Genomic DNA, 25711 nt, shown 5'->3' on the forward strand with positions numbered 1-25711 from the left:
CCAGCCCCTCCGCAACCCCGAAAGGGATAGGCAGTATAGAAAATAGATGGATGGATGGTTATATCCTAAAAAAGCTAGGTACTGTAGTTTTAGATTTATATTAATGTAACATTATAAAAACATGCTGCTAACTGCCAGCTAACAAGCTTGTTTGTTGCCAGTTAGTAACCATTAGCTTAAAATGGAATGCCATTGCTAAAAAAAGTTATAGGTAACTAAGGTGCCACCAACTTGTTCACAACAATTTGGCTTCCTGCACAGCAGAAAATAGACTATTATTTAAAATGTCCAGTTGTCCCTTTAGGTTTGGTCTCAGTGTGCCTGTGTGTTAATCACATCCAGATGGCTCAGCTGCATAATTAAAGCAAACCCTTTGTGAAACACAGGAACAGAAATCTATCATGTAGGATAGATTTGAGTGTCATAGGATGCCATGCTGTCTTTTGCTCTGGAAGGAGATTTTGGGTAGCCTGTGATATTTTCACACAGTGTAAATAGCAACATCTGGGAAGCAGAGGGCTTCACAGAACATGTTGTAATAAATGTGAAAGGCCAAATGCTTCCCATAGTACCTACCAGACACAGAACAGAACAGAAAATCTTGACAAATAGAAATGAACTCAAAATGGGCTTTTCTTATGATTGAAAGCTCAGGAAAAAGCTTTTTTGGTCAAACTGTTGTTTCCAAGGTCACAAATGAACTTCATGCTGCAATAGAAAGGTTTTGTTCAGGCCAACAAATTAAAACTAGTGCAGGGTATCAGTTGAAACCTTTTGTAGTGATGATACAGCACCTTAGTTGGTTACTGATGCCAGAAAAATTCTAAAGACAAAATATCTTAAATAAATCTGAAATTCTTTTTTCTTTTAACAAAATAAGACAAAGTTCTGAAAAAGTAAATGTATATGTAGGAGTAAAATCAGGAATTATTTGATCAAAGAGCAAGTTACAATACTAAGAATCTGACCAGATATTTGATGCTTACTTGCTGCTACAGTTACATTGTGGTCTTGACACTTGATTCCCAGCCTACTGTGAACCGTGACCCTCCATCTGTTCTTCATCTGTTTCTGTCCAGCTCCCTCTTGATTCCCAGCCGGTTTGCACTGTACTGCTTAAAGTGGTGAGCTCCAGACCAGTACCATCATTCATACTGTATTTGTCATCTGATATCTCCATTGTGCAATAGATAATGTTTATTTTTATTGTTGTTTTGTGTATCCTGTGAAACTAGTGTGATCATTTTTGATATTTAGCGTTGTTTTTAATATAATTATTTATGCACCTGCAACCACCCACTCCTCTGTCCTGATGTTGTAGAGGAAGTTCATTCTTCGATTACATTTCACTAGCTGCACAATCTACAAACCTTTCACTCCAAAATGCTTTTTATCTATTTCAGGGAAAGAAAATGGTAAGACGATGTTTTTTGATTATCAGAAATGTTAGCAATTAAAAGCAAAATCTTTCTAGGATGACAGCTGGACAATGTTAAGATTTTCTTAGTTTTAATATTCATTTTTTCTCTCTCTCAAAGTGGTGGATATTTCAGTTACTTACTGACATACTGATGCTTAATTATAAGCAGCCATGTTGGCAAAATAATCTGAGTTGTCTTTATTAAGATGCATACAATGTGTATACAGTCTGTATAGTATCATGTCTGTTATATTTGCCCTTTAAAAAGTGACGAAGAAGAAAAAATGAACTTGATTAGGGACCATTTTGAGGATTGCTTACAGTTACACTAATAGCTGAGGAGAGAGCAGACGCCAGTTTATTTTGAACAGTGATCCTCTCGACATGGTCTGTACTGTTTACTAGAATAAACATTTCAGTTAAATGAGAATGGACTGCTGCTGGATTTGTTACAGGTGACAAGTTGAAGACAATTACAGTGCCCCTTTTAACAATGGGCTTCTTTGACTGTGACAGTATGTCTCTGTCACAGCAGGAAAAGCACAGGTGGAACTAATGGTGATGGCTGAATTCCATTTAGCAGCTTCACTTTCACAATCCTGGTGGCTCACTTTCATACTGTCATGACTTAGTGGAACACTTGAATAGAATAGAGCCATTGTTAATGTGTTCAATAATACCTGTGCTTATGAAGGTAAAATGCCTGATGTATACAAGGATGATTCTGAAAAGTGCTCATAAAGATCAAGTCTCAGTCTTACCCAATTCAGTCAGTGAAGAGAGAATGTGTGGATGCTGAAAAGCCTGGAAACAAAACAAAGCCTATGTCATGCATGTGCATGATGTTTCAAAATTGGTCCAGTTGTCAGTTATTTTCAATCTGTGCCCTTACCTGAAAAATCTAACCTTACAAATTTTGCACATTTTGCTGTGGAAGTGTCCAACAATGCAATTTGCATTGTTGCAACTACACAGCTCCACTGCAAATCCACAGAAACAAAACACAGCAGTGTTTGTGCGAGCATGGTGTTTGTCATTATCCAAGGCTGTTTCATGCTTATGGTGGCAAGTAGTGAGTGTGTTTCACAGTTATCTGGTTGACTTTGTTGAAGTGTTTACACTCCATCCTGTACCACTCAAATCCAAGAAACCCTGAAAACCTTTGCTCTTTTTGCTCTGTACCAGTTTCTTTCTACCCTTGTTTTGTTCCACAATGCTGTCCAGCTGGTTTCCTACCTTCCCAGGTAGTACACGTTTAAAAATATCCCCATTGCCATATTTTCGCCCATTATGTCCATGTCCCCCAAAACTTTCGGCATGTATTCCGTTTCTTCTGCTGACCAAAAATGCTGTTTTGTCAGTCCTGCTGCTATCTTTTATGTGACATTAATGATGCGTGTCACTTCCTGTACATTTGCAATGTCATCAGAGAGAAAGAAATGTGATTAAGGTGTATGCATGCCTTTATAATGCAAGTAAAATTCAGTACTCTAGGTATCTTAATGCGATTAAGCTTAAGTGGTGTTTACGTGGACTCCGCCATACTCGCATTAAGACCTTAATTGTATTATAACTGCATTATTAGTGTCGATGTAAACATAGCCATTGTAAAATTAAGTTCAACCAGTTTATCGTGAAGATAGTGTTTATTTGTGATAACCAAGGATCTAATAATTGAATCAGATCCTGGTCTTGACTTCAGTGTAGAGATGGTTTCCTCATAATGGTGGACTTGTCTCTGCTTCAGTGAGTTCCTCCTATTATAGTCTTTGGTCTCGATAGAATCCTTTGGTGTGTTTTTAGTTTTTCCTGCCCAGCATGAAACCATAGACCAGCATGTAATCAATCATCCTCATCTCAATATGATCATGATCATAACACTGATGATAGCTAGATTAAAACTGTAGTAGATTGCACATTTAAATGATCATTACAGTTTGTAACAACTTAGATCTGTTTTTCATAGTTTTGGTCATCATTTCAGGGAATATGGCAGTCAGATGATCTCAAAAGTTAGCCTCCAGGTTAGTCAAGCTTATTAAGAGAAAACAAATGAAGAAAAATAATTCTTAATTTTATTTCATTAAAGTTGAAACAAAAATGAGGACAGGACCTAGCTGTCCTCAATGACAGCTGTAGCAATGTCACTGTGTTCCCAGCTCATGACAGCCACAATGTGCCGTGAATTACACTCAGCTGCATTTCAAAGATACAGCTGTGTGAAATGAATGCTGCGCAAACACAGCAGCTATTAGTGCACATAATTAGCTGAAACCTAAGCGATCTGCTACGTTAGTGAATGCTAACTCTCTCCGTATGGAATAACAGGAAATTCCGTGCTAGGTTTGTAAGTACCCTATGGTAATGGAGAGGAGGAAATGAAAAGCCTATTGGCTTTCAACTGGGAATGTGGGTCAGAGAGAAATGGAGAATAGATGTTGGTTTGCCCACAATAGGTAGAGTATCTCTCACCAGTGTGCTTTCACTTTCAGGCTCATCAGTGCTGCTACACTTTATGATTTTCAACCTGAAAACACACATAGAGGTGAATTCTTGGAAATGAGTGTGATATCCCTTACTGCCAGAGGACCACAAATATACACACACATCATTTAAAATAAGTCCAGCTGCAGAGGAACATATCTGTCAGTATCAGCTACCAGCATTAGTGTGACTTCTATTTCTCTTCAGTGAACTCATTCCAAAAAAGCTCCCAGCTAAACATGAGCTCTAGCACAGCATTGCTGAGAGTTTGGTGCTTAAAGGAGTCCCTGGGGGTCCACAGCAAACTGAAGACTAGATTAATTTCACAAAATTCTTTAGAAACTACTCTAAATATAGAATGTTTTTAGTGTTACAATGCTTAATTGATAGAAAACTTCAGGATTTGCTGCTTTCCTTTTGCCAAATCACCTTGGGTTTGGACTGTGGATCAGAAAAGGAATACGATTAGGAATATAAGGTAAACAATTTATTGAAAAAGTAATCAAATTTTAATTATAAATGTAAAACAATCATCTGCTGCAGTCATGATTTTACAAACAAGGCTCTCCAATGTCCACTAAGGATCTTGACGTCATGACATCTTGGTGGCTAGTCAAAAGGGGGTACTTCTAAAATTCTGACTATGGCCCTGCTAGAGGGGGGCATTTACACACAGTGTATTTAAATTGAATACTTTCAGGACTTCTAGGCTTTATTTCCAGAAGAATCTCCTCAAAGTACTCGATTTAAAAAGAACTTGCATAAAAATAACATTTTAGATACTGTGACTCATGACCTCAGTAATGTCTAAAATCCTGGATACAGTTCCTCTAACACTCCCAGGACCAAATGTTTATTAGGATTTAGAGATTTAGAAGAAAGTGTAATTCACATTACAGACAATAAAGTTAAAGCAATGAGGCCGTGTTGACTTACTGAGACTTTCAGTTTTTAGAATAAGACGATTTATTTAATGTGGTTGTGTAGTTCACAAGAGAAAGCAGGTTACTTTACACTGATTCTCTCATTATAATTTCCAGACATTGGCTTGGCATTCTGACATTAGCATTTAGTCTTATTACCACCTCACAGAGCTGCTAGCATAGCTTTTCTCAGCAAAATCTGTGAAATCTGATGTGGCTGTCCAAACAGAAATCACCTGCCCAAATACCAGATCTGTCGGAGATATGCAAATCTGATTTTTAAAAAAGATTTGATTTCATCGGTGAATCAGACTGTAAATCCAACCTCTCACACAGGCAGGCAGTCTTTGTTTAACCATCCTTGGCTTCAAAATCATTTAATCTGTTGGTGACATTTTAAACTTGATACATACATACATACATACATACATACATACACACACACACACACACACACACACACACACACACACACACACACACACACACACACACACACACACACACACACACACACACCAAGGTCCTAACTTGGGGATAAGTTGAAACACTCCCTTACTGTGGCTCATTTTCATTGCAATTGCATGCCTAGGGAGAGCATGAGAGCATTTGTGTGTGTTACAACCCATAACAACAAGAAAAACCAGAACTAGCTAGAAGCAACAAGTCTCTTAGCAATTTGCTAACAAAACCAGTTTGGGTACTGAGCTGATGACTAGATAGTAGGTCTTCACCTAAAGTCATGTACACACATGCACACACACATGCAGAGGGAAGAAATCCTGACTTGAACAGATTAAAAGCAGTTGGAATCATAGTCTTGTGGATGTAATCAGCTTGGAGGGAGGGATGACACAGAGTCAGAGGAGGATGGATTGATTGACAGTTGATAGATGTAGATGTAGAAATGAAGGGAGTGCGTGGTGTATGTGTGTAATATTTGTGGAAAGCCTAAAATTCCAGCTAAACATCTCCTCCCATATGTTCTGATATGGTCTCACTGCAAGTGAACTAATGTTTGCTAATCAAGTCAGTCATTTACAGATGTTTTTGGATTCAAACATATTACATATATATGTGTGTGTGTGTGTGTGTGTGTGTGTGTGTGTGTGTGTGTGTGTGTGTGTGTGTGTGTGTGTGTGTGTGTGTGTGTGTGCATTTTCATGTATACAGTATGGTCTTCATGCTTTTGTACATATAGTATAGTGTTCAGCTACAATATAACATAACAAATTGAAAACAATGAAAGAGATGTCTTTCCATGTTACTGTGTGTCACTGGGAGGATAATTAACTTGTTTAGCTGGGATGGAAGCCATATCTTCCCTCCTTCATCATCTCCCTTCCCTCTCTGCCTGTGTTCCCCCCTCCTTCTTTCACTCCTTTCTCACCCTAATGCACTCCCGACTCTCCACCCAAACCTTTTCAAGGAGGGTGAAATGAGTAGATGAAAAGGAAAACTGTAGGAAAGGTCCAAACTCAACTGAACTAACTCCCCAACTGAGAAACTGCTGTGTCAGTAAAAGTGTGATGGGACAGTCAGGCACTGGAATCCAACAGGTGTTTCCTGCTGTTCACAGTGGCTGTCCTGTCCCAGTAGATGGCATCCTCTTTCCATAAATAGAATTCCCATTTTTCCCCAGACTGTGCTAGGTACATGTAGCTTTAAATCCTTTCAGCTAAGATTTTTCCAGTTAAGGCGTATGTTTCAGTAATGCATGTCTTATCTTATTTTTCCCAAAAAGTTGATAAAGTTCACTGCTTCACAGGATTTCAACAGATAACTGTTACTCGTCCAATGAATAATACCTCAGGTCTCCTCATTTACTTTTCTGATGAAGAATCAGCAGTCATGATCACTAAGCTCTTAGCTCTGAAATAAGACAGTTATCATCTCAATATGTGAGTAACCGACAGACCATTAGGTCGAGCCCGAAAAAGTTTCAGTGTTGATTTCATATGAAAATTCTGGAGTGCCTAAATCCTCGGTGGCCTTCTGACCCCACTGACAGGAACACTCTCAGGAAAAAACATTGCTAATCCCCACCTCTGGTATCAGTTTTCTCCACACATATATGGTTTTATGAGTGTGCTATGTTGGAGTTGGAGAAGAATATGCTGTTAAACACTCTGGACGGAAATTCCTCTGAGACAAACCGTTGCACAAGAGCTTGTGAGTGTGTTTACAGCCTCTTGTTAACTGAAAATATTAGTCTTGGATAGCAAGAGAGGTGGGAGAATCAGTGAAAAAGTAACTTCTAGAATTGGAATAGGGAAGAATGCTTCACTGTTGGAATGCCACATGTTTGAACTGTATCCCTCAGGTTTACAGATCAGAAGCAGAGGAGTTGCTGAGCTGAGCAGTCGTGTGGCCCTCACGGGAACTGTGTGTGGAACGGTTCATGTGCAATCAGAGAACCCAATAAAAGCCCCTTTACCTGTTTTTATATCTCAGTCAAGTGAATTGAGATGGAAAACAGCAGGGAGTGGACTAACTCCATCAGTGTTCAGTGATGTCATGTCAGAGAGGAGAGGAGCCATCTGCTGTTTGAGTGTTCTGCAATGATAAAGCAACAGCAAACACTGACAGAGACTACAGTAGATGGTCTGATTTAGACAGAGATGAGGTTGGAGGATTTCTTTTAACTGCAGTCAGTGTCACTTGCTCACTGTTGTGAACTGATGATGACTTCAGTGTGAAGCTTTATGTCGCATGTTCAGTTTATCCAGCCTCCCATGTTGTATCTACTGTTTACCCATTCGTAGTGGTTATTTGAGTGTCTCAATTTTATTTCCCCTTACATAGCCTTGTATGTGGTATTTACCATCACTGAAAAATTACATTTACAAAATTCAGCAATGTCTCCTTCCAGAAACAGTGTAGCCATTACTCTAATTTAGCATCAACCTCACTGTCAACTCTTTTCAGTTGAACTAATTTCTACCAAAGAGTCCCTGACACTGAAAATGGAATTTTTCAGCGCTGTAAGCAGGGCCAGAGCTATTATTGAGGACAGAAAGGTTACATTTGACAATATTTCTGGGAAACTCTGGGTTTAATGAAATGAAGAAACACTCATAGACTTGCTCACACATTACACTTCTAAGACTGATTCATCTTAGTATCTTAAATTTGATTAGTACTTTAAATTGGACTATGTTTAGATGAAAAATAAACAAATTATACGTTAAATTCAAATAAAAATGTTAAGTTATCCTCCAGTGGAAAACACCTCTCTGTGCAAATAAGACTCTGAAAGAGCATTGTGATTATAGTTCAACAGAATTTTGTTTTCTCAGGTGGGTATGCTATGATGGAGGAAATTTGGACTCATGATCTCTATATTAAATCCTGGCTATGGGCCTGGCCTGTCAGCAACACAAAAGAAATTCTATTCAGTTCCATTCTATTCCATTCCTATCAACTATCTATAAACCTGTACCTATAAACTATTTGCATTGTTAGATACAATTAGAGGTAAGTGGGAGGTTGTGGTTTAGATGAAACATTCTTTTAAAGTCAGACAGGAAATGATAGTATTAGCATTGTTTAAATAATCCCATGTTTACAAGCTGCACATTTCCAGCAAATGGAATGTGTTGTTTTATACACTTTCCATCCAAATTCAGCCTGACATATAGTAACTGCCATGGTCAGAAACACTGGGGTCACCACTAGAATTTAAAACAAATCTTGGGCAGATGACAAGAGGCCATTTCATCAGAGTGCACAAGAGTGTTTAGGAGCTGTCATACAGAACTGTTTCATATACACACGGCTGTATATCTGAGGGAACACAAAAACCAACAATGTAAACTACATGACCCCCTCAGGTCGAAGCTTCTCACGCTCTGAAGTGGCAGCCACCCCCCCTGAAAAAGTGAAATGAAAATGTTTGATTTTTCACTTGAGTAAATGTACTAATGATAGAGGCAGGGGTTCCTCTTTTCTCAGGGCTGGCATGGGGCCAACCTGGGGATGACACCGAGATGTGTGGCCTTTCACAACCAAAAATAGACACAGGCCCTCTGACTGCTGCACCAGTGCAAGTGTGAAATGGAGAGGTGGTGAAGAGTTTCATAAGCAACCATGATCTGCTTGCTGTGCTTGCTGGGCAGCACAAATAAACTTGGTATATCTGCATGCTACTTCACAGTGGCCATATTTACAGTTAAAGGATAATTAGAGTTTATGATATTTCTTATTTTCCTAATTTTGACCATCATTTATAGCAGTTATGACAGATGGGTGATGTGATTGATGTTTGCAGTTGTTAACAATTTTACTATTCTTTGGTTTCTCTTTCAAATGTTTGACTAACCTGGAGGCTTGTTTCCAACCTGTCCAATGATGTTGTCTTTCTTCACCCATCTCACTTCTATTCAGTGATGTCAGTGATGATTTGATTGATGGCCAAAACAACAAAAATAAGACCCAAATTGTAAATTGTAATTGAGATCCCTCATCATATTTCTATTAGCTGGCTTAACTTAATAATATCAGTCAAACCCTTAAAGCAAGCTGAAGCACTGCAGCAGTGTGTGGCTGGTAAAGGGTACAGTGCCACTCTGTCATTTACCTTTGCCCCTTAGCACCCTTTAAGACCTCAGTATGCCTCAAATGAACCAAGGCATAAAACCTGTCACTTACCCATGTCTAAAGGCAAAAGATTTTCTCCCTGAAACAGCCACACTTCAAGGTGAGATGTCTGCTATCAGGGAATTGTAAGTAATTGCACATATGAGAATAACAGTCTCTCCTTGAAGACAGAAGTAGAATGAAAAAAGAGCTTGAGTCAAAAGTTCAAACCCTGCGGACTTTCAGTTTTTTTGTAAAGCAGGCATTGCTGTCTGAAAGTTTTAGGAAGCTACATATATCATCAGGCACCGATGGAAAGGGGGTTTCAGATGATCCAAACAAACACTTCATCTGACGAGGTTCATGAGAGTTTTGTTTAAAAGGGACAAAGTTTTACTGTGCTAGAATGCACTCAGATAAAAGCATTGCATGTGAAAGAGGTTACTATCCAGACAGACAATGTGCCACCATGAAACTCAATTTCTTGAAGTGTGACTGTTCACACCAAAAGAAGATACAAAATCCTGCAATGATGATAATATCTTATTCCCACTATTCATCCCTACATGCAACCCGAAATCACGTCAAGCTGAGTTTTCTCCTTATTTTTGTTGAACTTTCATGTATCCCAGTGGCTCTTTGGTTTATTTGAGACAGGGTGTCTCTTTCTTTTCCCCCCTCTATTCCTCCCACTCACTGTGGTTCGCCCCTGTACCCCGACACAGCCTCCATCTATATTGAGCGTCTATAATTATATCAATGTAATGTTTGTATTTATAGGTGGCTGCCATAGCACTCTGGCAGCTGCTGTCCCAGCTGGGAAGCATCTGTCCGATGCTGCAGGCAGAGCACTCAGGAATCTGGCCTGGATCAAACCAGCCTGTGTCGGTAGCTCATCTGATATTAAACCTCTAAACCATTACCACCAGGATAAACTGACACTGAAATATTCTTTATGTCTTTTGCATCATTTTACATACCTTACCAAAAGATTTAGCTTTTTGTAGTATTTGCCCTTATCCTGTGAATTACTGCATATTTTCATCTCCTCTGGCATGTAAAAATGACTAAAATAAAACAACTCAAAAGGAAAGAATCATTTTAGTCCATATGTTTTAGGTGGGGCAAATCTGAGCTTTTAAATTGTGAACTTGTCTGTGTATGTGTACATTCACGTTGAACCAGGTTTTATGGAACTGTTAATCCTCTATCCAAACCTTTGACAATCACGCTCAGGACTCAGAAATAATGCTGTTCATTTAGTTTAATATGTATATTAAAATAAACTATTTACATTATATAAAAATTCTATAGACAAGGCAGTACATTTCTTCAAGACACAAACAAACAAGGTTCTTTGCCAAAGACTGTGTAGCCCTTTGTCATTCAGTTGCTGCTGAGATGAGATGCAATTCTGTGAGACTTATAAGACCCTGACTTCAAACACTAGTAGACAACAGACTGACTCACAGAAACATTCTATTCAAGCTCAAGGAGGATAGAATGAAAGGCAGTTTTGGAACAAAACATTGTCTCAAAGCTTATCTCATCTGCTGTTAACACTCAGAATAAAACTTTGATTGTATTTTAGCCGGTGTAGAGTATGGCATAATGTATAATATGTTATACAAGGCACTAATGGTGCAAACACAAAAAACAAGAAAGAAAGAAAGAAAGAAAGAAAGAAAGAAAGAAAGAAAGAAAGAAAGAAAGAAAGAAAGAAAATCATTGCCCTTCAAAGGATTGTCTGTTTCTAGTTGCTTCAGTGGCATGTCCCTGACATGTTGAATGGAATGTTCCTTTAATTTTTTGTCTCTTTTAAACAACATTGCATATAAAAAGTAGTACCAGCTACATTGTTTGAAAACAAAAACAAACCTGTAGTCCAAACCAATTTCATGTTTTTGTTATATCTGTCTGTATTTTCTTCATGGTTTGTTTGTTTAAAAACATAACATTTAAATAGATACAAAATATAATCTGAGGGCATCTCATTTGGATGATCCCTTTGCCAGAATGAAAAATCATTATAATTTTCCGATAATATACCTATAGGTATTACAGTGTAGTCAATAGTGGCCTCATCATACTGTATGGCAGTTTATGCTGTCATGGTACCACTACAGGTAATATTCCTTTAGGAACTTGTGTCTATGTATTTGCATAGCATCCTTCAATAGCTGATTCTTACAGTTCTTTTTATCAGGTTGATACGGTGCACAAAAATCCTTTTGAGCTCCATTTTTGTCCATCAGACTGTCTTCACATGTGCCTCTTCATGTGCAGGGCGAGGTGGTCGGACCTGGAGAAGGCCCGTTCACACAGGTGACACTGGAACGGCCGATGTCCAGTGTGCTTCCGGAAGTGCCTCGTGAGCTCGTCGGAGCGAGCGAACTTCCAGCCGCAACCCTCCCAGCTGCAGTGGTATGGTTTCTCTCCTATTAACACGAAAACAACGGTCGTAAGTGACGTCACAATTTGTGGGCAGATAATAACGGATTGCAAAATAAAGCAACACCACATTCAACATGCAGATCTCACCTGTGTGTGTCCTGAGATGCGCCTTCAAGTGGGAGCTCTTGGTGTAGGTCTTTCCACAGCCGGTGAAAGTGCAAGTATGCGTCGCAGTCCGCTTCCTCGGCCAGGACCGACGACCCCTCTTCGGCTTGGTGTCCATCAGTTCCAGCGGGGAGGACGGCGGGGTGAGCAGGACCCGCTGGCCGGCCGCCGCCTGCAGCGGCTGGCCCGCAGCGTCCTCCCCGAAAATGCCGGGGAACTGGTGAATGTGATGCGCCCCAGGGATGGAGATCTGCATCCCTGTGTGCGGGTGAGGGAACCCCCCGGGCGCACAGCGATGATGTCGTTTAAAACTCTGCGGGAACGTCAGCGAGGTGGTGTTGCACATCTGGGGCTGGTGGCACTCGGAGCTCCTAAGGTCGTCTGGGCTGAGTGGTGGCGTCATGCTGCCCACCATGGCCTGCGGTGAATTTGCCAGCCGAGGTTGCTGCTCGTATGACATCATGCAAGCGACGTTCCCCTCGTGCTTGATTTTGGTGCAGCTCTGAGGCACCAGACCCATGACAGGTCCGTACGTATCCATGGAGGCTGGTTCCACTTTAATACTCGGAAGCTCGGGGAATAAATCCTCGGTGGTCTGGAAAGGCGTGGAGCTGATCAGGAATCTGCCCTGGATGCTGGGGCTGTTCCCAGGGAGGAAGCTGCTGTCCACGTCGGAGCGGAGGAGCTCCGCCATCAGGCTGTTGTAGGGTGGCGGTGGGCTGTTCATGTCTGGAAGAGGGGTGTAAGTGACTGGCTGCTGGGGAATCCCGGTGTGCTGCTGCTGGTGCTGGGGGTACACGGACTCCTGGAGCCGAAAGGATTCTGCTCCAGTTCCAGCGGCACTGTCGGACACGACGGTGTTAGCGAGAATAAACTCAAGATCCAAGAATTTATCCAGGTCCTCTTCGTCTTTTCTGCCCACGCAGCTGCTTTCAATGTTGGGCGCAACACTGCTTATGACCCCCTTCCACCTCTGGAATGAAGAGGCAAGATTAGTTTGTTTCAAAAGGTACAACCGAATACTTTTGACAACACCTGAGATAACTCAGATGAAACTGCTCAAAAACAGCAGACACAGATGAAGAGAATATTGTCTGTAATCTGTAATAAAACAGATATTTGCCACAATTGCAATGCCAAAGTTTGAAAAACTTTCCATTGACCAGTAAACACCGTGTGTGTTGAAACATGACAAACCAACACCAGCAAAACAAGAGAATGAAGTTATATGATTCAAAAGAAATGTATAAACAGCGCCGCTTACATCTTCCCAGCATTTCTCCTTTTGGTTGGCAAACGTAGAGATTGATGGTAAAATGGTCCCACTCAAGGCCATTTCACGCGTTATTCAAATATTGACAAATACTTCCTTAAATATTGAGAAAAGACACTTTCTTTGTGTTAAACGAAATCACCACAGTCCGATGCGTCTCCAGAAAAAGCTACAGTGTTGCTTCTTCTGCCGTCCTATGAGCTGCTGCTCTTCGCTGTGCAGCTGCACGCCTGAAAGAGTGAAAAGTTTTTCTTATAAATATTGATTTGCAGCACAAATCAGGAAGCGCGTCCAGGATGGGGACGCTCCGCGCCGGCCAGCCCCCTAAATTTAGCCTAGGTATAAAAGTCCGAGTTCTCCTGCGAGGCAGAGGCAGAGAGGGGCCGTGAGAGTCATGTACGGACTGGTGCGGAATGCTGTCCTCACTGCGCTGCGGGGAGCTACTTAACCTGCCCAGGGAAGAACCCGCCCACCCGTCCTATACTAGAGATAGAGCGAGAGAGAGAGAGAGAGAGAGAGCGAGAGAGAGAGAGAGAGAGAATAACGGGGGGGGGGGGGGGGGGGGGGGGGGCAGTGGCAGAGAGAGAGAAAGAGGTCATCCGGTCATCCCCAGCCAGCGCTACTATAAGACATGATAATCAATTAACTCGTTGAAAAAAGAGCAGCGTCGAAAGCGATACTCAAAGAGGAAGGGAGATGCTGCAGGTGCCCTCCGTGTTGCGCTGTAGGATACGGTGTGCTTAATGCACACTCATAATGCTGCCTTTTGAATGAAAGCGTTCTAAAATGTTTGCTTCATTCATTTCCTGGGTTACCATGTAACTGTACATGCAACAACGTGCAAAAATTCTTGTTGGTAAATAAAAATGCTGATCTTTCTGTCTCTTTCAGGACATGAGCCTGTACGTGCTTCCCCACTTGAATAATCACGCAAAGTTCTTACTCATCGTTTTCTCCCCGGCTGTCATGGCCAGAGCAGTGATTCAGCTGCCAGGCGCCAGCTAGATGGCGGATTTTCTCCCTGTCTACTTCACAAGAAGCCTCATGCAGGTTACAAGACGGAGGCTCTTTTGTATTCGTAGGGGTGTTGGCAGAGAGAGCGAGGCCAAGGTATCAAACCCAATGCACTCTACAAACTGGTAAAACCTGAATTTCATTATGTTCTTTTGATTTTATTAATTGAATGTAATTCAGAGACTGTTTTCCCAGTGGTGGAAGAAGTACTTGCACCCTTAAGTGAAAGTTGTAAAACCACAATGTAATACACCATCACAAGTACAACTGCTACACCGAAAATGTTACATAAGCAAGAAAACATACTTGAAGTATCAGAAGCAAGTTTACTGCAGAACTGATGTGTGAGTGTTCATGATGCATAACCAGTACACTTTGGAGTGGAGCTAATTTAAACTACTTTAGACTGTTGTGCAGTATCATTTCCTATGAAACAGTTCTTTGTATTTTATGGACCATATTGTTTTCAAAATATTTCTTTGCATTGTAAACTGCACTCTCATAGAAATATGGTGGAGTAAGAAGTACAAAATATATGTACAACATCAAACAAATTCTTCAAAATTGTTGACTGATTTTATGTTGTATATGAGGGCAGAATCCTCCTGTTTGGTTGTACTGTGTTGAGCTGTACTGATTTTCTCCCCATGAGTGGATTAACTGCTAGGAGGCCACAGGGGAAAAAAAAATAAAAAATAAAAAATCAGCTGTGGGGCCCAACCTTTATTTACAGTAATTAATTTACTGTAATTTAGTGACAGACAAAATTATTAAGCAATATTCCCCATGTAAATTTTGATACAGGCACACAAGACAGGCAATTACTCAGGAAAAAAGGCCCCAGTGAGCATGATGATATTTACACTGAATACTTTACATTCCCCCAAAGTCTGAACCAGGATTTTGATATAAAATCTTTTTGCTTTTATTTATTTATTTGTTGGTGTAAAGTGCATAAACACAGAACTGAGGCATGAAGGCATAACGTGAGACATAAAGTGAGACAGTAAGAGAAGAGCTGGACAACACCCAACAAAACCCTAAAATAAAACACACAATATAAGATACTGATACAAAAATCATCGTACTGATAATTAAATCAGATTAGATTAGATTAGATTAGATTAGATTAGACTCAACTTTATTGTCATTGTCAGAGTGCAACACGTGACAACTAAATGCAGTTTAGAATCTAACTGTTAGGACCTGGCAGTTTTGTCCTATCCTTGTGTTTCCTTTTCCCTTTCCCCAGTGTAGATTGTGTCTGTCTGTCTTCCTCTGTCTGTGCAGCTAGGTTGTGTCTCTGCACCTGGCCAGCTCCGCCTTCCCAGAGCACACCAATAACTCATCACGCTGATTAGGCACAGCTTAAAAAGAGAGCGCTCTCTCCTAGCTGTCGCCGGATTGTTCCAGTCTCTTTCCTCCCGAGACCTGTTTCCTGGCTTGGTCGTGATTTCAATATCGTGAGTACTTTCTCTCTTTTGGTCTTTTACTTACCTTCTCTCTGGTCTGCATCCTTGGGTCCAGTCAAAAACTAACAAGAAGTGCAAATAGTCAAATATCCAAAAAATAAAAAATAAAAATATAAATACATGTAAGTAGTGCAAGTGGCATTAGGTATAAACAGTATGAGGTAGGTGCAGGTAGAGCAAGTGATTTCTATTAAACCGTAAAAACATTGGCAACACAGTATGTAAACAGGTGACGTGCAACAGGTAGCAAGTGGCAGTGCAGTAAAAAGTATAAGTGATCAGATGAAGTATGATTAATAATATTAATTAATAGTAATAAATATATTATTGACCAAGGCAAACAGGTTCTAGGTGACGGGTCAGACTAAGAGCGGTTCAAAAACCCCCAATGAAGAAGAAGAAATCAAGGAAGCGTACGTCGCCTGGGATGACGTCACTGGGGTCCAGATTAGATTAGATTAGATTAGATTAGATTAGACTCAACTTTATTGTCATTGTCAGAGTGCAACACGTGACAACTAAATGCAGTTTAGAATCTAACTGTTAGGACCTGGCAGTTTTGTCCTATCCTTGTGTTTCCTTTTCCCTTTCCCCAGTGTAGATTGTGTCTGTCTGTCTTCCTCTGTCTGTGCAGCTAGGTTGTGTCTCTGCACCTGGCCAGCTCCGCCTTCCCAGAGCACACCAGTAACTCATCACGCTGATTAGGCACAGCTTAAAAAGAGAGCGCTCTCTCCTAGCTGTCGCCGGATTGTTCCAGTCTCTTTCCTCCCGAGACCTGTTTCCTGGCTTGGTCGTGATTTCAATATCATGAGTACTTTCTCTCTTGTGGTCTTTTACTTACCTTCTCTCTGGTCTGCATCCTTGGGTCCAGTCAAAAACTAACAAGAAGTGCAAATAGTCAAATATCCAAAAAATAAAAAATAAAAATATAAATACATGTAAGTAGTGCAAGTGGCATTAGGTATAAACAGTATGAGGTAGGTGCAGGTAGAGCAAGTGATTTCTATTAAACCGTAAAAACATTGGCAACACAGTATGTAAACAGGTGACGTGCAACAGTCACGTCACCTGTATGATTAATAATATTAATTAATAGTAATAAATATATTATTGACCAAGGCAAACAGGTTCTAGGTGACGGGTCAGACTAAGAGCGGTTCAAAAACCCCCAATGAAGAAGAAGAAATCAAGGAAGCGTACGTCGCCCGGGATGACGTCACTGGGGCCCCAACTGGAGCCAGGCCTGGGGTTGGGGCTCACGGGCGAGCACCTGGTGGCTGGGTCTTTGCCTGGGACCCAGCAAGGAGCGACGTGGGCGATGCGATATGGGTGGCAGTTGTGGGCGGGGGCCCAGACGACCCAAACCCTGGACGATGACTCTGGCTATGTCACCTCCCTGCTGGGAGGGGGGGGGGGGGGGGGTACTGGCTAGAGATAGTCGGGCTCACTCCCACGCACAGTCTGGGCTCTGGAACCCAACTCCTTGAGAGAGGCTGGACTCTCTTCTACTCTGGATTTGCCCGCAGTGAGAGGGGGCGAGCTGGTGTGGGCTTGCTTATAGCCCCCCAGCTCAGCCACCATGTGCTGGAGTTCTCGACATTGTAGTCGTATCATCTGACCTTCGGCAGAATGTCTTGGACCCTCGGGTAAAGAGAGGGGCTGAACTGATCACCACCTAGTAGTGAGTTGGATCTGCTGGCAGAGGAGGAAACGGGACAGACTTGGCAGACCCAAACGTACCGTGAGGGTCTGTTGGTAATGTCTGGCTGAACCCGCTGTCAGGGAGGTCTTCAACTCCCACCTCCGGGAGAGCTTCGACCAGATTCTGAGGGAAGTTGGAGACATCGAGTCTGAATGGACCATGTTCTCCACTTCCACTGTTAATGCAGCCGTCCGTAGCTGTGTCCGTAAAGTCGCGGGTGCCTGTCGTGGCAGCAACCCCCAAACCCGCTGGTGGACACCGGTAGTAAGGGATGCTGTCAAGCTGAAGAAGGAGTCCTATCGGGCCTGGTTGGTTCATTGGACTCCTGAGGCACCTGACGGGTACCGACAGGCCAAGCGTGCAGCAGCTCGGGCGTTTGTAGAAGCAAAAACTCTGGTCTGGGAGGAGTTCAGGGAGGCCATGGAGGAGGACTACCGGTCAGCCTCGAATAAATTCTGGCAAACCATTCGGCGCCTCAGGAAGGGGAAGCAGGTTTCTGTCAACACTATTTACAGTGGGACTGGGGAGCTGTTGACCTCGACTGGGGATATTGTCGGGTGGTGGAAGGAATACTGCGAGGATCTCCTCAATCCCACTGTCACGTCTTCTGTAGAGGAAGCAGAGAATGGAGACTCGGAGGTCGATTCATCCATCATCTGGGCTGAAGTCACTGAGGTAGTTTGCAAGCTCCTCAGTGGCAAAGCACCAGGGGTGGATGAGATCCACCCTGAGTACCTCAAGTCTCTGGATGTTGTTGGGCTGTCTTGGTTGACACACCTCTGCAACATCGTGTGGCAGTCGGGGACGGTGCCTCTGGACTGGCAGACTGGGCTGGTGGTCCCTCTTTTTAAAAAGGGGGACTGGAGGGTGTGTTCCAACTATCGGGGGATCACACTCCTCAGCCTTCCTGGGAAAGTCTATTCCAGAGAGGAGAATCTAGCTGATAGTGGAACCTTGGATTCAGGAGGAACAATACGGTTTTCGTCCTGGCCGTGGAACACTGGACCAGCTCTATACCCTCCGCAGGGTGCTTGAGGGTTCATGGGAGTTTGCCCAACCAGTCCACATGTGTTTTGTGGACTTGGAGAAGGCATTCGACCGTGTCCCTCGCGTCATTCTGTGAGAGGTGCTCGGGGAGTATGGGGTTGGAGGCCCTCTGTTAGGGGCTATACAGTCCCTGTACAAGCAGAGCAAGAGCTTGGTCCACATTGCCGGCAGTAAGTCGGACCTGTTCCCAGTGCATGTTGGACTCCGGCAGGGCTGCCCTTTGTCACCAGTTCTGTTCATTATTTTTATGGACAGAATTTCTAGGCGAAGCTAGGGGCCGGAGGGGGTTCAGTTTGGGAGCCGGCAGATTTCGTCTCTGCTCTTTGCGGATAATGTTGTCTTGTTGGCTCCTTCAAGCCAGGACCTTCAGCATGCACTGGGGCGGTTCGCAGCCGAGTGTGAAGCAGCTGGGATGAGAGTCGGCACCTCCAAGTCCGAGGTCATGGTTTTCGACCGGAAAAAGGTGGCTTGCTCCCTCCAGGTTGGGGGAGAGTTCCTGCCTCAAGTGGAGGAGTTTAAGTATCTTGGGATCTTGTTCACAAGTGAGGGAATGATGGAGCGTGAGATTGACAGGCGGATCGGTGTAGTGGCAACAGTAATGCAGTCACTGTATCGGTCTGTCGTGGTGAAGAAGGAGCTGAGCTGAAAGGTGAAGCTCTCGATTTACCGGTCAATCTATGTTCCTACCCTCACCTATGGTCATTAACTTTTGATCATGACCGAAAGAACGAGGTCCATACAAACGGCTGAAATGAGTTTCCTCCGCAGGGTGGCAGGATACTCCCTTAGAGATAGGGTGAGGAGCTCTGTCACCCGGGAGGAGCTCAGAGGAAGACCCAGGACACGCTGGAGTGACTATGTCGGTCGGCTGGCCTGGGAACGCCTCGGGATCCCCTCGGAAAAGCTGGAGGAAGTGTCTGGGGAGAGGGAAGTTTGGGTGTCCCTGCTCAGACTGCTGCCCCCGAGAGCCGGCCCCAGATGAAGTGGGAGAAGAAGGATGGATGGAAATATTGATATTATTATTATTATCATCATCCACAACAACAACAGCAACGACACAACAACAAATGAAAATATATAAATAATTGTAATAATGCCAGCCAGTTACTGCTGCTAAAGTTTGGTTGTTTGAGGTGTGTGTGTGTGTGTGTGTGTGTGTGTGTGTGTGTGTGTGTGTGTGTGTGTGTGTGTGTGTGTGTGTGTGTGTGTGTGTGTATGAGTGTGTGTATGTGCATGTGCATGTGAGTGCATCTAAAACAAAGAAAGCAACGACAAAAGAAAAAAATTAGAAGCACAAAGGAAGGTAAAAAAACAATGCTGTTGAATTAAGGATAGAAAGGGAGATCAGAGGGGAGTTAAAAACCTACCATCCCCAAACATGCTCTTCCGTGCCATCACATTTCTGTTTTCTTTTCCTCCCTTTTCTTTTTCCTTTTCCCTTTTTTCATCAACACACAAAAAAAAAAACAAACAAAACAAAGCAACATGAGGAAGACAAGAATATGTCACTCATGCATGAGTGGCTCTGCTTTTATTGTTTGTTTGTTGAATTAAGCCAGAGTTCTTTCTTTGTGTAAACATGTTCACACTATTGTATCACACAGCTTTATGTCCAAATCCTCTTTGTGGAATGGATTTAGGACATTTATTTGAAGCACTTTGGAAAATCTATCGTCTGTAGTACTAAGAATCATGTGTATCCATGGATGTATGAAACAATGGATGATGATGACATCCTGGTGGTTTTTGAATGTACAATATAATGAACCCAATGACCTTTACTGCTCTTTCTTTTGTAATGGACGTGTAAAGAATTGCACAGTTTCTAGAGGCATCTAGGACAGAGATAGGTCCATATGGGCACATGCATCACTGTTGACTGAGGCTAACACTTTCTCTGCTCCCAGTCTCTGTGCTAGACTCTGTATCCTGAACCAGTGTCTGAAAGTTAGCTGTGGGGTCCTTTGCAATGTGTTTACCCCTCAAAACAGGCCTACGTCAATACACAAGTTCAGTTATGTTGGTTTTCTTTTATTTAACATTGTTTTGAACTGTTTGTATAATGACTGATAAAGGACTTTAAAGTTTTTCATCTGATGGGTGAGGACTTCATTTTAGTATATTGGTTTATGTTGGCTAACCAAAAATTTATCAGAATCAGAATCAGAAAAAGCTTTATTGCCAAGTATGATTTTACACATACCAGGAATTTGTTTTGGTAAAGTTGGTGCATGACAATCTTCTAAAAATAAGCTATTAAAAAGTAAAAAATATAACAAGATAAATATATATATACAGTCTGTTCACAGTTGTTTTCAGAATAAAAAGAGCAGTACAGCTGGCAGTGAAACAGACAACTGTTCTTGTGGTGTGAGGTTTTGGGGAGGGGAGTGACTTGAAGAGTATATTGGTTTATGTTTGGCTTTAAAGATTTAAGTGAGGCATTGCATTTTTTCAAAATATTATTTATTTGATTACTATTTTCAGTTTGCAACTGTACTGACAACCATGCCAGCAGCTGTGGTGCCAGCAAGATCTGCATTAGCAGTCTGTTCACTGTCAGTCACATTTTCTGTGCTGCTCCAAAGTTGAACATACAAAAATAAATTTACAGTATACACTTTGTAGACCTCCTAAAATTCGATTTGGGGTTTCCCAGGGGTCTTTGATATTAAAATGGAAAAAAGGAAAATCGAGGTATTGCTCGGCCTTATTCTGATAACTGCAGCCATTCTGATGATTTCTCATACTAACTTTTCACTCAGTTCCTTGATAGAGATTCCAGCCTACAGTGAACACAGAAAGTACCTCCCAGGATTAGCTATTGTACTGTAGCTAACTGCAATGGGGCAATTTCGCTGGCTAACCAAACTATGTGTTTACTCTAAGTTGTTCTCAGAGACCAGTGTTTGACATGATTTATGTAAAACTGGAGTTTATTCAGAGAGCTTTTGGTAGCTTGTGCTGCTTGCTCCTACATGATTAGTTTGCTAGAGTCCATGTTTCCCAAATTTCTACATTGAAAACTACATTACAAAAATGGCCACAGTGAGTATAAAACCCTTGTTGAAAAATAGCAGAAATGAATTTGCTGTATTTTGCATTCTCACCCAGACTTGTCTCTGAACTTGATGCACACTCATATCAGTCCTCTCATTGTGGATACCATGACCAAAAATGTGATACTGTTCCTTTTGCAATGTGGCCTGAAATGTAGCAGGTTTGTACAATAATTTCCGAACTGAAATTATTTCAATTTGACTTCCCTCAATCTATTGCGTTCACTCATCGTCATTCACCAGAGCAATATGTCTCATGTCTAGATCTTGGTGTTGTATTTTCAATTTAAGACAAATAAGGGAAGACCTCATTGTCAGGATTGATATCTGTAACCATAAATGCAGATGATTAATAATTAGACTTCCCATTTTGTATTTCTTTCCATCACAGCAGTAGTGTCTGTCATGCTGCCTGTCCAAGAACGTCCTGATCTGTATTTCACCGTTTTCACTGGCAGAACATGCCACTTGTTCCTGTCATCTCCTGTCACTGTGGTAATGACAGCATGCTTCTACATGCTTCAACAGTTGTTCACCAGATGAAAAGCCGCAGCTCCCCAGCTCTGGCTGTCTGCTCTTGGCTGAATGTTGGTCTTCCTCTTTTTCCTCCACCCCACTCATTTCAAGTCTCCAATGACTCATCCACTTTCATCTCCATCTTGTCTCTCCTGTCTTCTACTTATCCAAACACACTGATTCAAGTAATTGTACATATGTGCTGAGAGTCACCTGTGTTGATGTTGATGATATAGCTATAACTGAACACAAACTGTTCTCCCAACCCCACAACAGGATCACACTGCCTGTTCTGTCATCCCCAGTTACTTTTTCACACTGCATGGTGATCTGATCCTTTAGTTGAGACATGAACTGCAAACACTAGACCTGCGCTGTTTGTTGTCTGTGTTCTCTCAGCCAGCAATGAAAGTCTGTCCTCAACATGCTGCAAGTATTAGATTTTGCATGGAAATGTATGCATACATTTGTGTTTGAGAGGCTGAATCTGTGGGTTTGGCTTGTTCTGACACCACAATGGAGAGATGTATGGCTTATATGTGGAAGTGAGATCTGGCTGGCTGGCTGGCTGGCTGGCTGGATGTTTCTTTGTGTGCCTCAAAGGTTCTCACATATGCTCATCTGGCTCTGTGTTAGTGTTTAGACTAAGATTTACATCATGGCACAGCACGGCTGATGAGTTTGCTTGCAAACACATGACCTTTAGAGGAGATCAAACCTTACTCCCTAAACATAAAGACAGGGGTAGGTAATAATGCATATGAGTAAAAGAGTACTTTTAATTTTCCATTTTTTTGACTGTCCTTCTACTATTTATGAGCCAGTAATGAACTTTTTATCTAGCTACATTTGCAATTTATAGCTTTATTACAATTAGTCTGCAGTGACTGAGTGCAGAAGAGGGGGACAGCATGTTTGGACAACCTCTACTGCAGATGCTAAGTTGCCAGCTGCCTGGTGCTGACCAAGATGGTGACACGGACAGCTGCCTCGGTGTGTTGGTGTGCGTTGTTTTGTTTTGTTTTGTTTTGTTTTGTTTTGTGTGTTAAATCTGTTTTTTGTGATGGTACCCGGAGCTCTTTCACCAGAGATGAGCTCATGGACATCAGGGTTACAACACCAGTGGATTTATTTCCCAATTTTCTGCTTCCAACAGTGGAAATTTTGAACATTCTGGTCAAAGGTGCCTCACCTTTGCTCACGCAGTGAAACGCCGGAGGAGAGGAAAACGGGCCAGTACGCTTGTGGGTCTTCACCAGCGCAGACTACGCACAGCGTTACCAGGAATATTTCTCTCTAACGTGTTCACTGCCCAACAAACTGGAGGAATTGCAACTGCTGTCAGGTAAAAACAGAGACTTTTCCTCATCTGCTGTTTTGTGCTTCATTGAAACGTGGCTCTGTGGATTAATACAGCTGCAGCTGGCTGGCTTCCAACGCAGACAGAGACAAGGAACTTTCCGGCAAAACTAAAGGTGGAGGAATCTGTTTCTACATCAACGGTGGTTGGTGCAACGACGTGACAGTGATCCAGCAGCACTGTTCTCCTGACCTGGAATCTTTTACCATTAACTGTAAGCCTTTTATTCACCCCGTGAGTTCGCTTCATTCATTCTGGCTGCAGGCCAACGTGTAGGACGCACAGCGCATGCTTGCTGACCAGATAGTGCGTGTGGAGCAGACCAACCCGGACTCTTTAGTTATTGTCCTTGGCAACTTTAACAAAGGTAACCTCACTCACAAACTCCCCAAATGAGAGACAGTTTATTAAATGGCCGACCAGAGAGGAGAATATTCTGGATCACTGTTACACCACTGTCAGGGATGCTTATTACGCCGTCCCCTGTGCTGCACTGGGCCACGCTGACCACGTCATGGTCCACCTGATTCCTGCGTACAGGCAGAAACTAAAGCTCTGCAAACCTGTAGTGAGGACATCAAGGAAGCGGACCAGTAAGGCTGTGGAGGATCTCCAGGCGTGTTTGGACTCTACTGACTGGGATGTGTTCAGGACTGTGACCAACATTCTGGATGAGTACATGGAGGCTGTGACGTCCTACATCAGCTTCTGTGAGGACTGCTGTGTTCCATCACACACCAGGGTGAGTTACAACAATGACAAACCCTGGCTCACAGCCAAACTCAGACAGCTAAGGTTGGCAAAGGAAGAGGCCTTCAGGAGTGGGGATAAAGACAGATTCAAAGAGGTGAAGAACAAGTTTAGCAAGGTGGTGAAAGAGGCTAAACGACTGTACTCTGAGAAGTTCCAACACCACTTCTCAGCTAACGACTCTGCGTCTGTCTGGAAAGGGCTCAGGCAAATCACAGACTACAAGCCTAAAGCCCCCCACTCCATCAACGATTAATGCCTAGCCAACGACCTGAACGAGTTCTACTGCCGCTTTGAAAGACAAAGGGACAGTCCAGCAACCACCCCCCATGACACCTCCCAACAGGTCCAGCTCCAGTCACCTCCACCAATTCCCCCCTCAAAGGACCCCCCCCCCCCCCACCCACCTCAGTGACGACTCTTTCCATTCACGAGAGGGACGTCAAGGAGCTCTTCAGGAGACAGAACCCCCGGAAAGCAGCTGGACCAGATTCTGTCTCCCCATCCGCCTTGAAACACTGCGCCGATCAGCTGTCTCCAGTGTTCACAGACATTTTTAACACCTCACTGGAGACATGTCACGTGCCAGCCTGCTTCAAGACTTCAACCATCATTCCAGTTCCCAAGAAGCCAAGGACCACAGGACTTAATGACTTCAGACCCGTCACCCTGACCTCTGTAGTCATGAAGTCCTTTGAGCGCCATGTGCTCTCACACCTCAAAGACATCACCGACCCTCTCCTGGACCCCCTGCAGTTTGCCTACGGTGATAAACTGCAATCTCCTGTGTCTCCAGGACCTGTACACCTCCAGGACCCTGAGGTGTGCAGGAAAGATTGTGGCTGATCCCTCCCACTCCGGACACAAACTCTTTGAGACACTCCTCTCTGGCAGGAGGCTGCAGTCCATCAGGACCAAAACCTCATGCCATAAGAACAGTTTTTTCCCGTCTGCTGTCAGCCTTATTAACAAGGCCAGGAACCCCCCTGACACTCTTCACACTCCCCTTCTGTCTCTACTTGTCACATTGACATTGCCATAACATAACCCTATGCGTTACATTAACGCTCTGCTTGGACTTCCTTTTGAAAAAAACAGACTGTGCTTCTGTATAAAACAACAACAACAAAAAAAAAGACATGTATATGTATATATATATATATATATATTTATATTGTTATATTTTATACTATTGTTATATTTTTTGCTTACTGTTATATTTTTTACCTTTTTAATAGCTTCTTTTTAATAGATGTGTCATGCGCCAACCTCACTAAAGCAAATTCCTTGTATGTGTAAAATTGTACTTGGCAATAAAGCTTTTTCTGATTCTGAACAAAAAGAAGCATCACCTGTCTTTTGATCACAATGTGATGATGACAGAACAAAACCCAGAACAAGAGGCAACTTCCAAGGACAATCCATGACCAAATGTTCTATCCCAAAATCTAAAACAGACAGTTTTTAAAACAGTTACATGTGCATGCTATATCTCCCAAAAAAAATCCTCTTCTAACCTCCGCAAGCACAGTGAAGTAAGTTGTACATAGTTTT

The 25711-nt window shown here is 42.6% G+C and overlaps 2 protein-coding genes across 2 annotated transcripts in view; one reads left to right on the forward strand and one right to left on the reverse strand.

Moving 5' to 3' along the window:
* Positions 1-1850, forward strand: part of eps15l1a (epidermal growth factor receptor pathway substrate 15-like 1a) — an 80405-nt gene extending 78555 nt beyond the window's left edge. Inside the window, exon 27 of the transcript XR_011602127.1 lies at positions 47-1850. The gene's annotated coding sequence lies outside the window, so the exon portion shown is untranslated. The remainder of the gene's footprint in view (positions 1-46) is intronic.
* An 8802-nt stretch (positions 1851-10652) lies between these two features.
* LOC139330726 (Krueppel-like factor 2) lies at positions 10653-13469 on the reverse strand. The gene is made up of 3 exons (XM_070961808.1): positions 13229-13469; positions 11947-12937; positions 10653-11843 (listed from the first exon to the last, which is right to left on the reverse strand). Exons 1-3 carry the CDS (start codon positions 13298-13300, stop codon positions 11668-11670), a joined length of 1239 nt encoding a protein of 412 aa, XP_070817909.1. The 5' UTR covers positions 13301-13469; the 3' UTR covers positions 10653-11667.
* Between the last annotated feature and the right edge of the window lie 12242 nt (positions 13470-25711).

Source organism: Chaetodon trifascialis, chromosome 4 (genome assembly GCF_039877785.1).
Source record: "Chaetodon trifascialis isolate fChaTrf1 chromosome 4, fChaTrf1.hap1, whole genome shotgun sequence".
In the NCBI taxonomy this organism is placed as follows: Eukaryota; Metazoa; Chordata; class Actinopteri; order Chaetodontiformes; family Chaetodontidae; genus Chaetodon; species Chaetodon trifascialis.

What these genes read in the sequence shown, in the direction of transcription:
- LOC139330726 (XM_070961808.1), bottom strand. Translation starts at nt 13,300, where the DNA reads ATGGCCTTGAGTGGGACCATTTTACCATCAATCTCTACGTTTGCCAAC. An exon ending in AGGAGAAATGCTGGGAAGAT is followed by an intron (nt 12,938 to 13,228) that starts GTAAGCGGCGCT and finishes TCTTCATTCCAG; the next exon opens with AGGTGGAAGGGGGTCATAAG. An exon ending in GCATCTCAGGACACACACAG is followed by an intron (nt 11,844 to 11,946) that starts GTGAGATCTGCA and finishes TCGTGTTAATAG; the next exon opens with GAGAGAAACCATACCACTGC.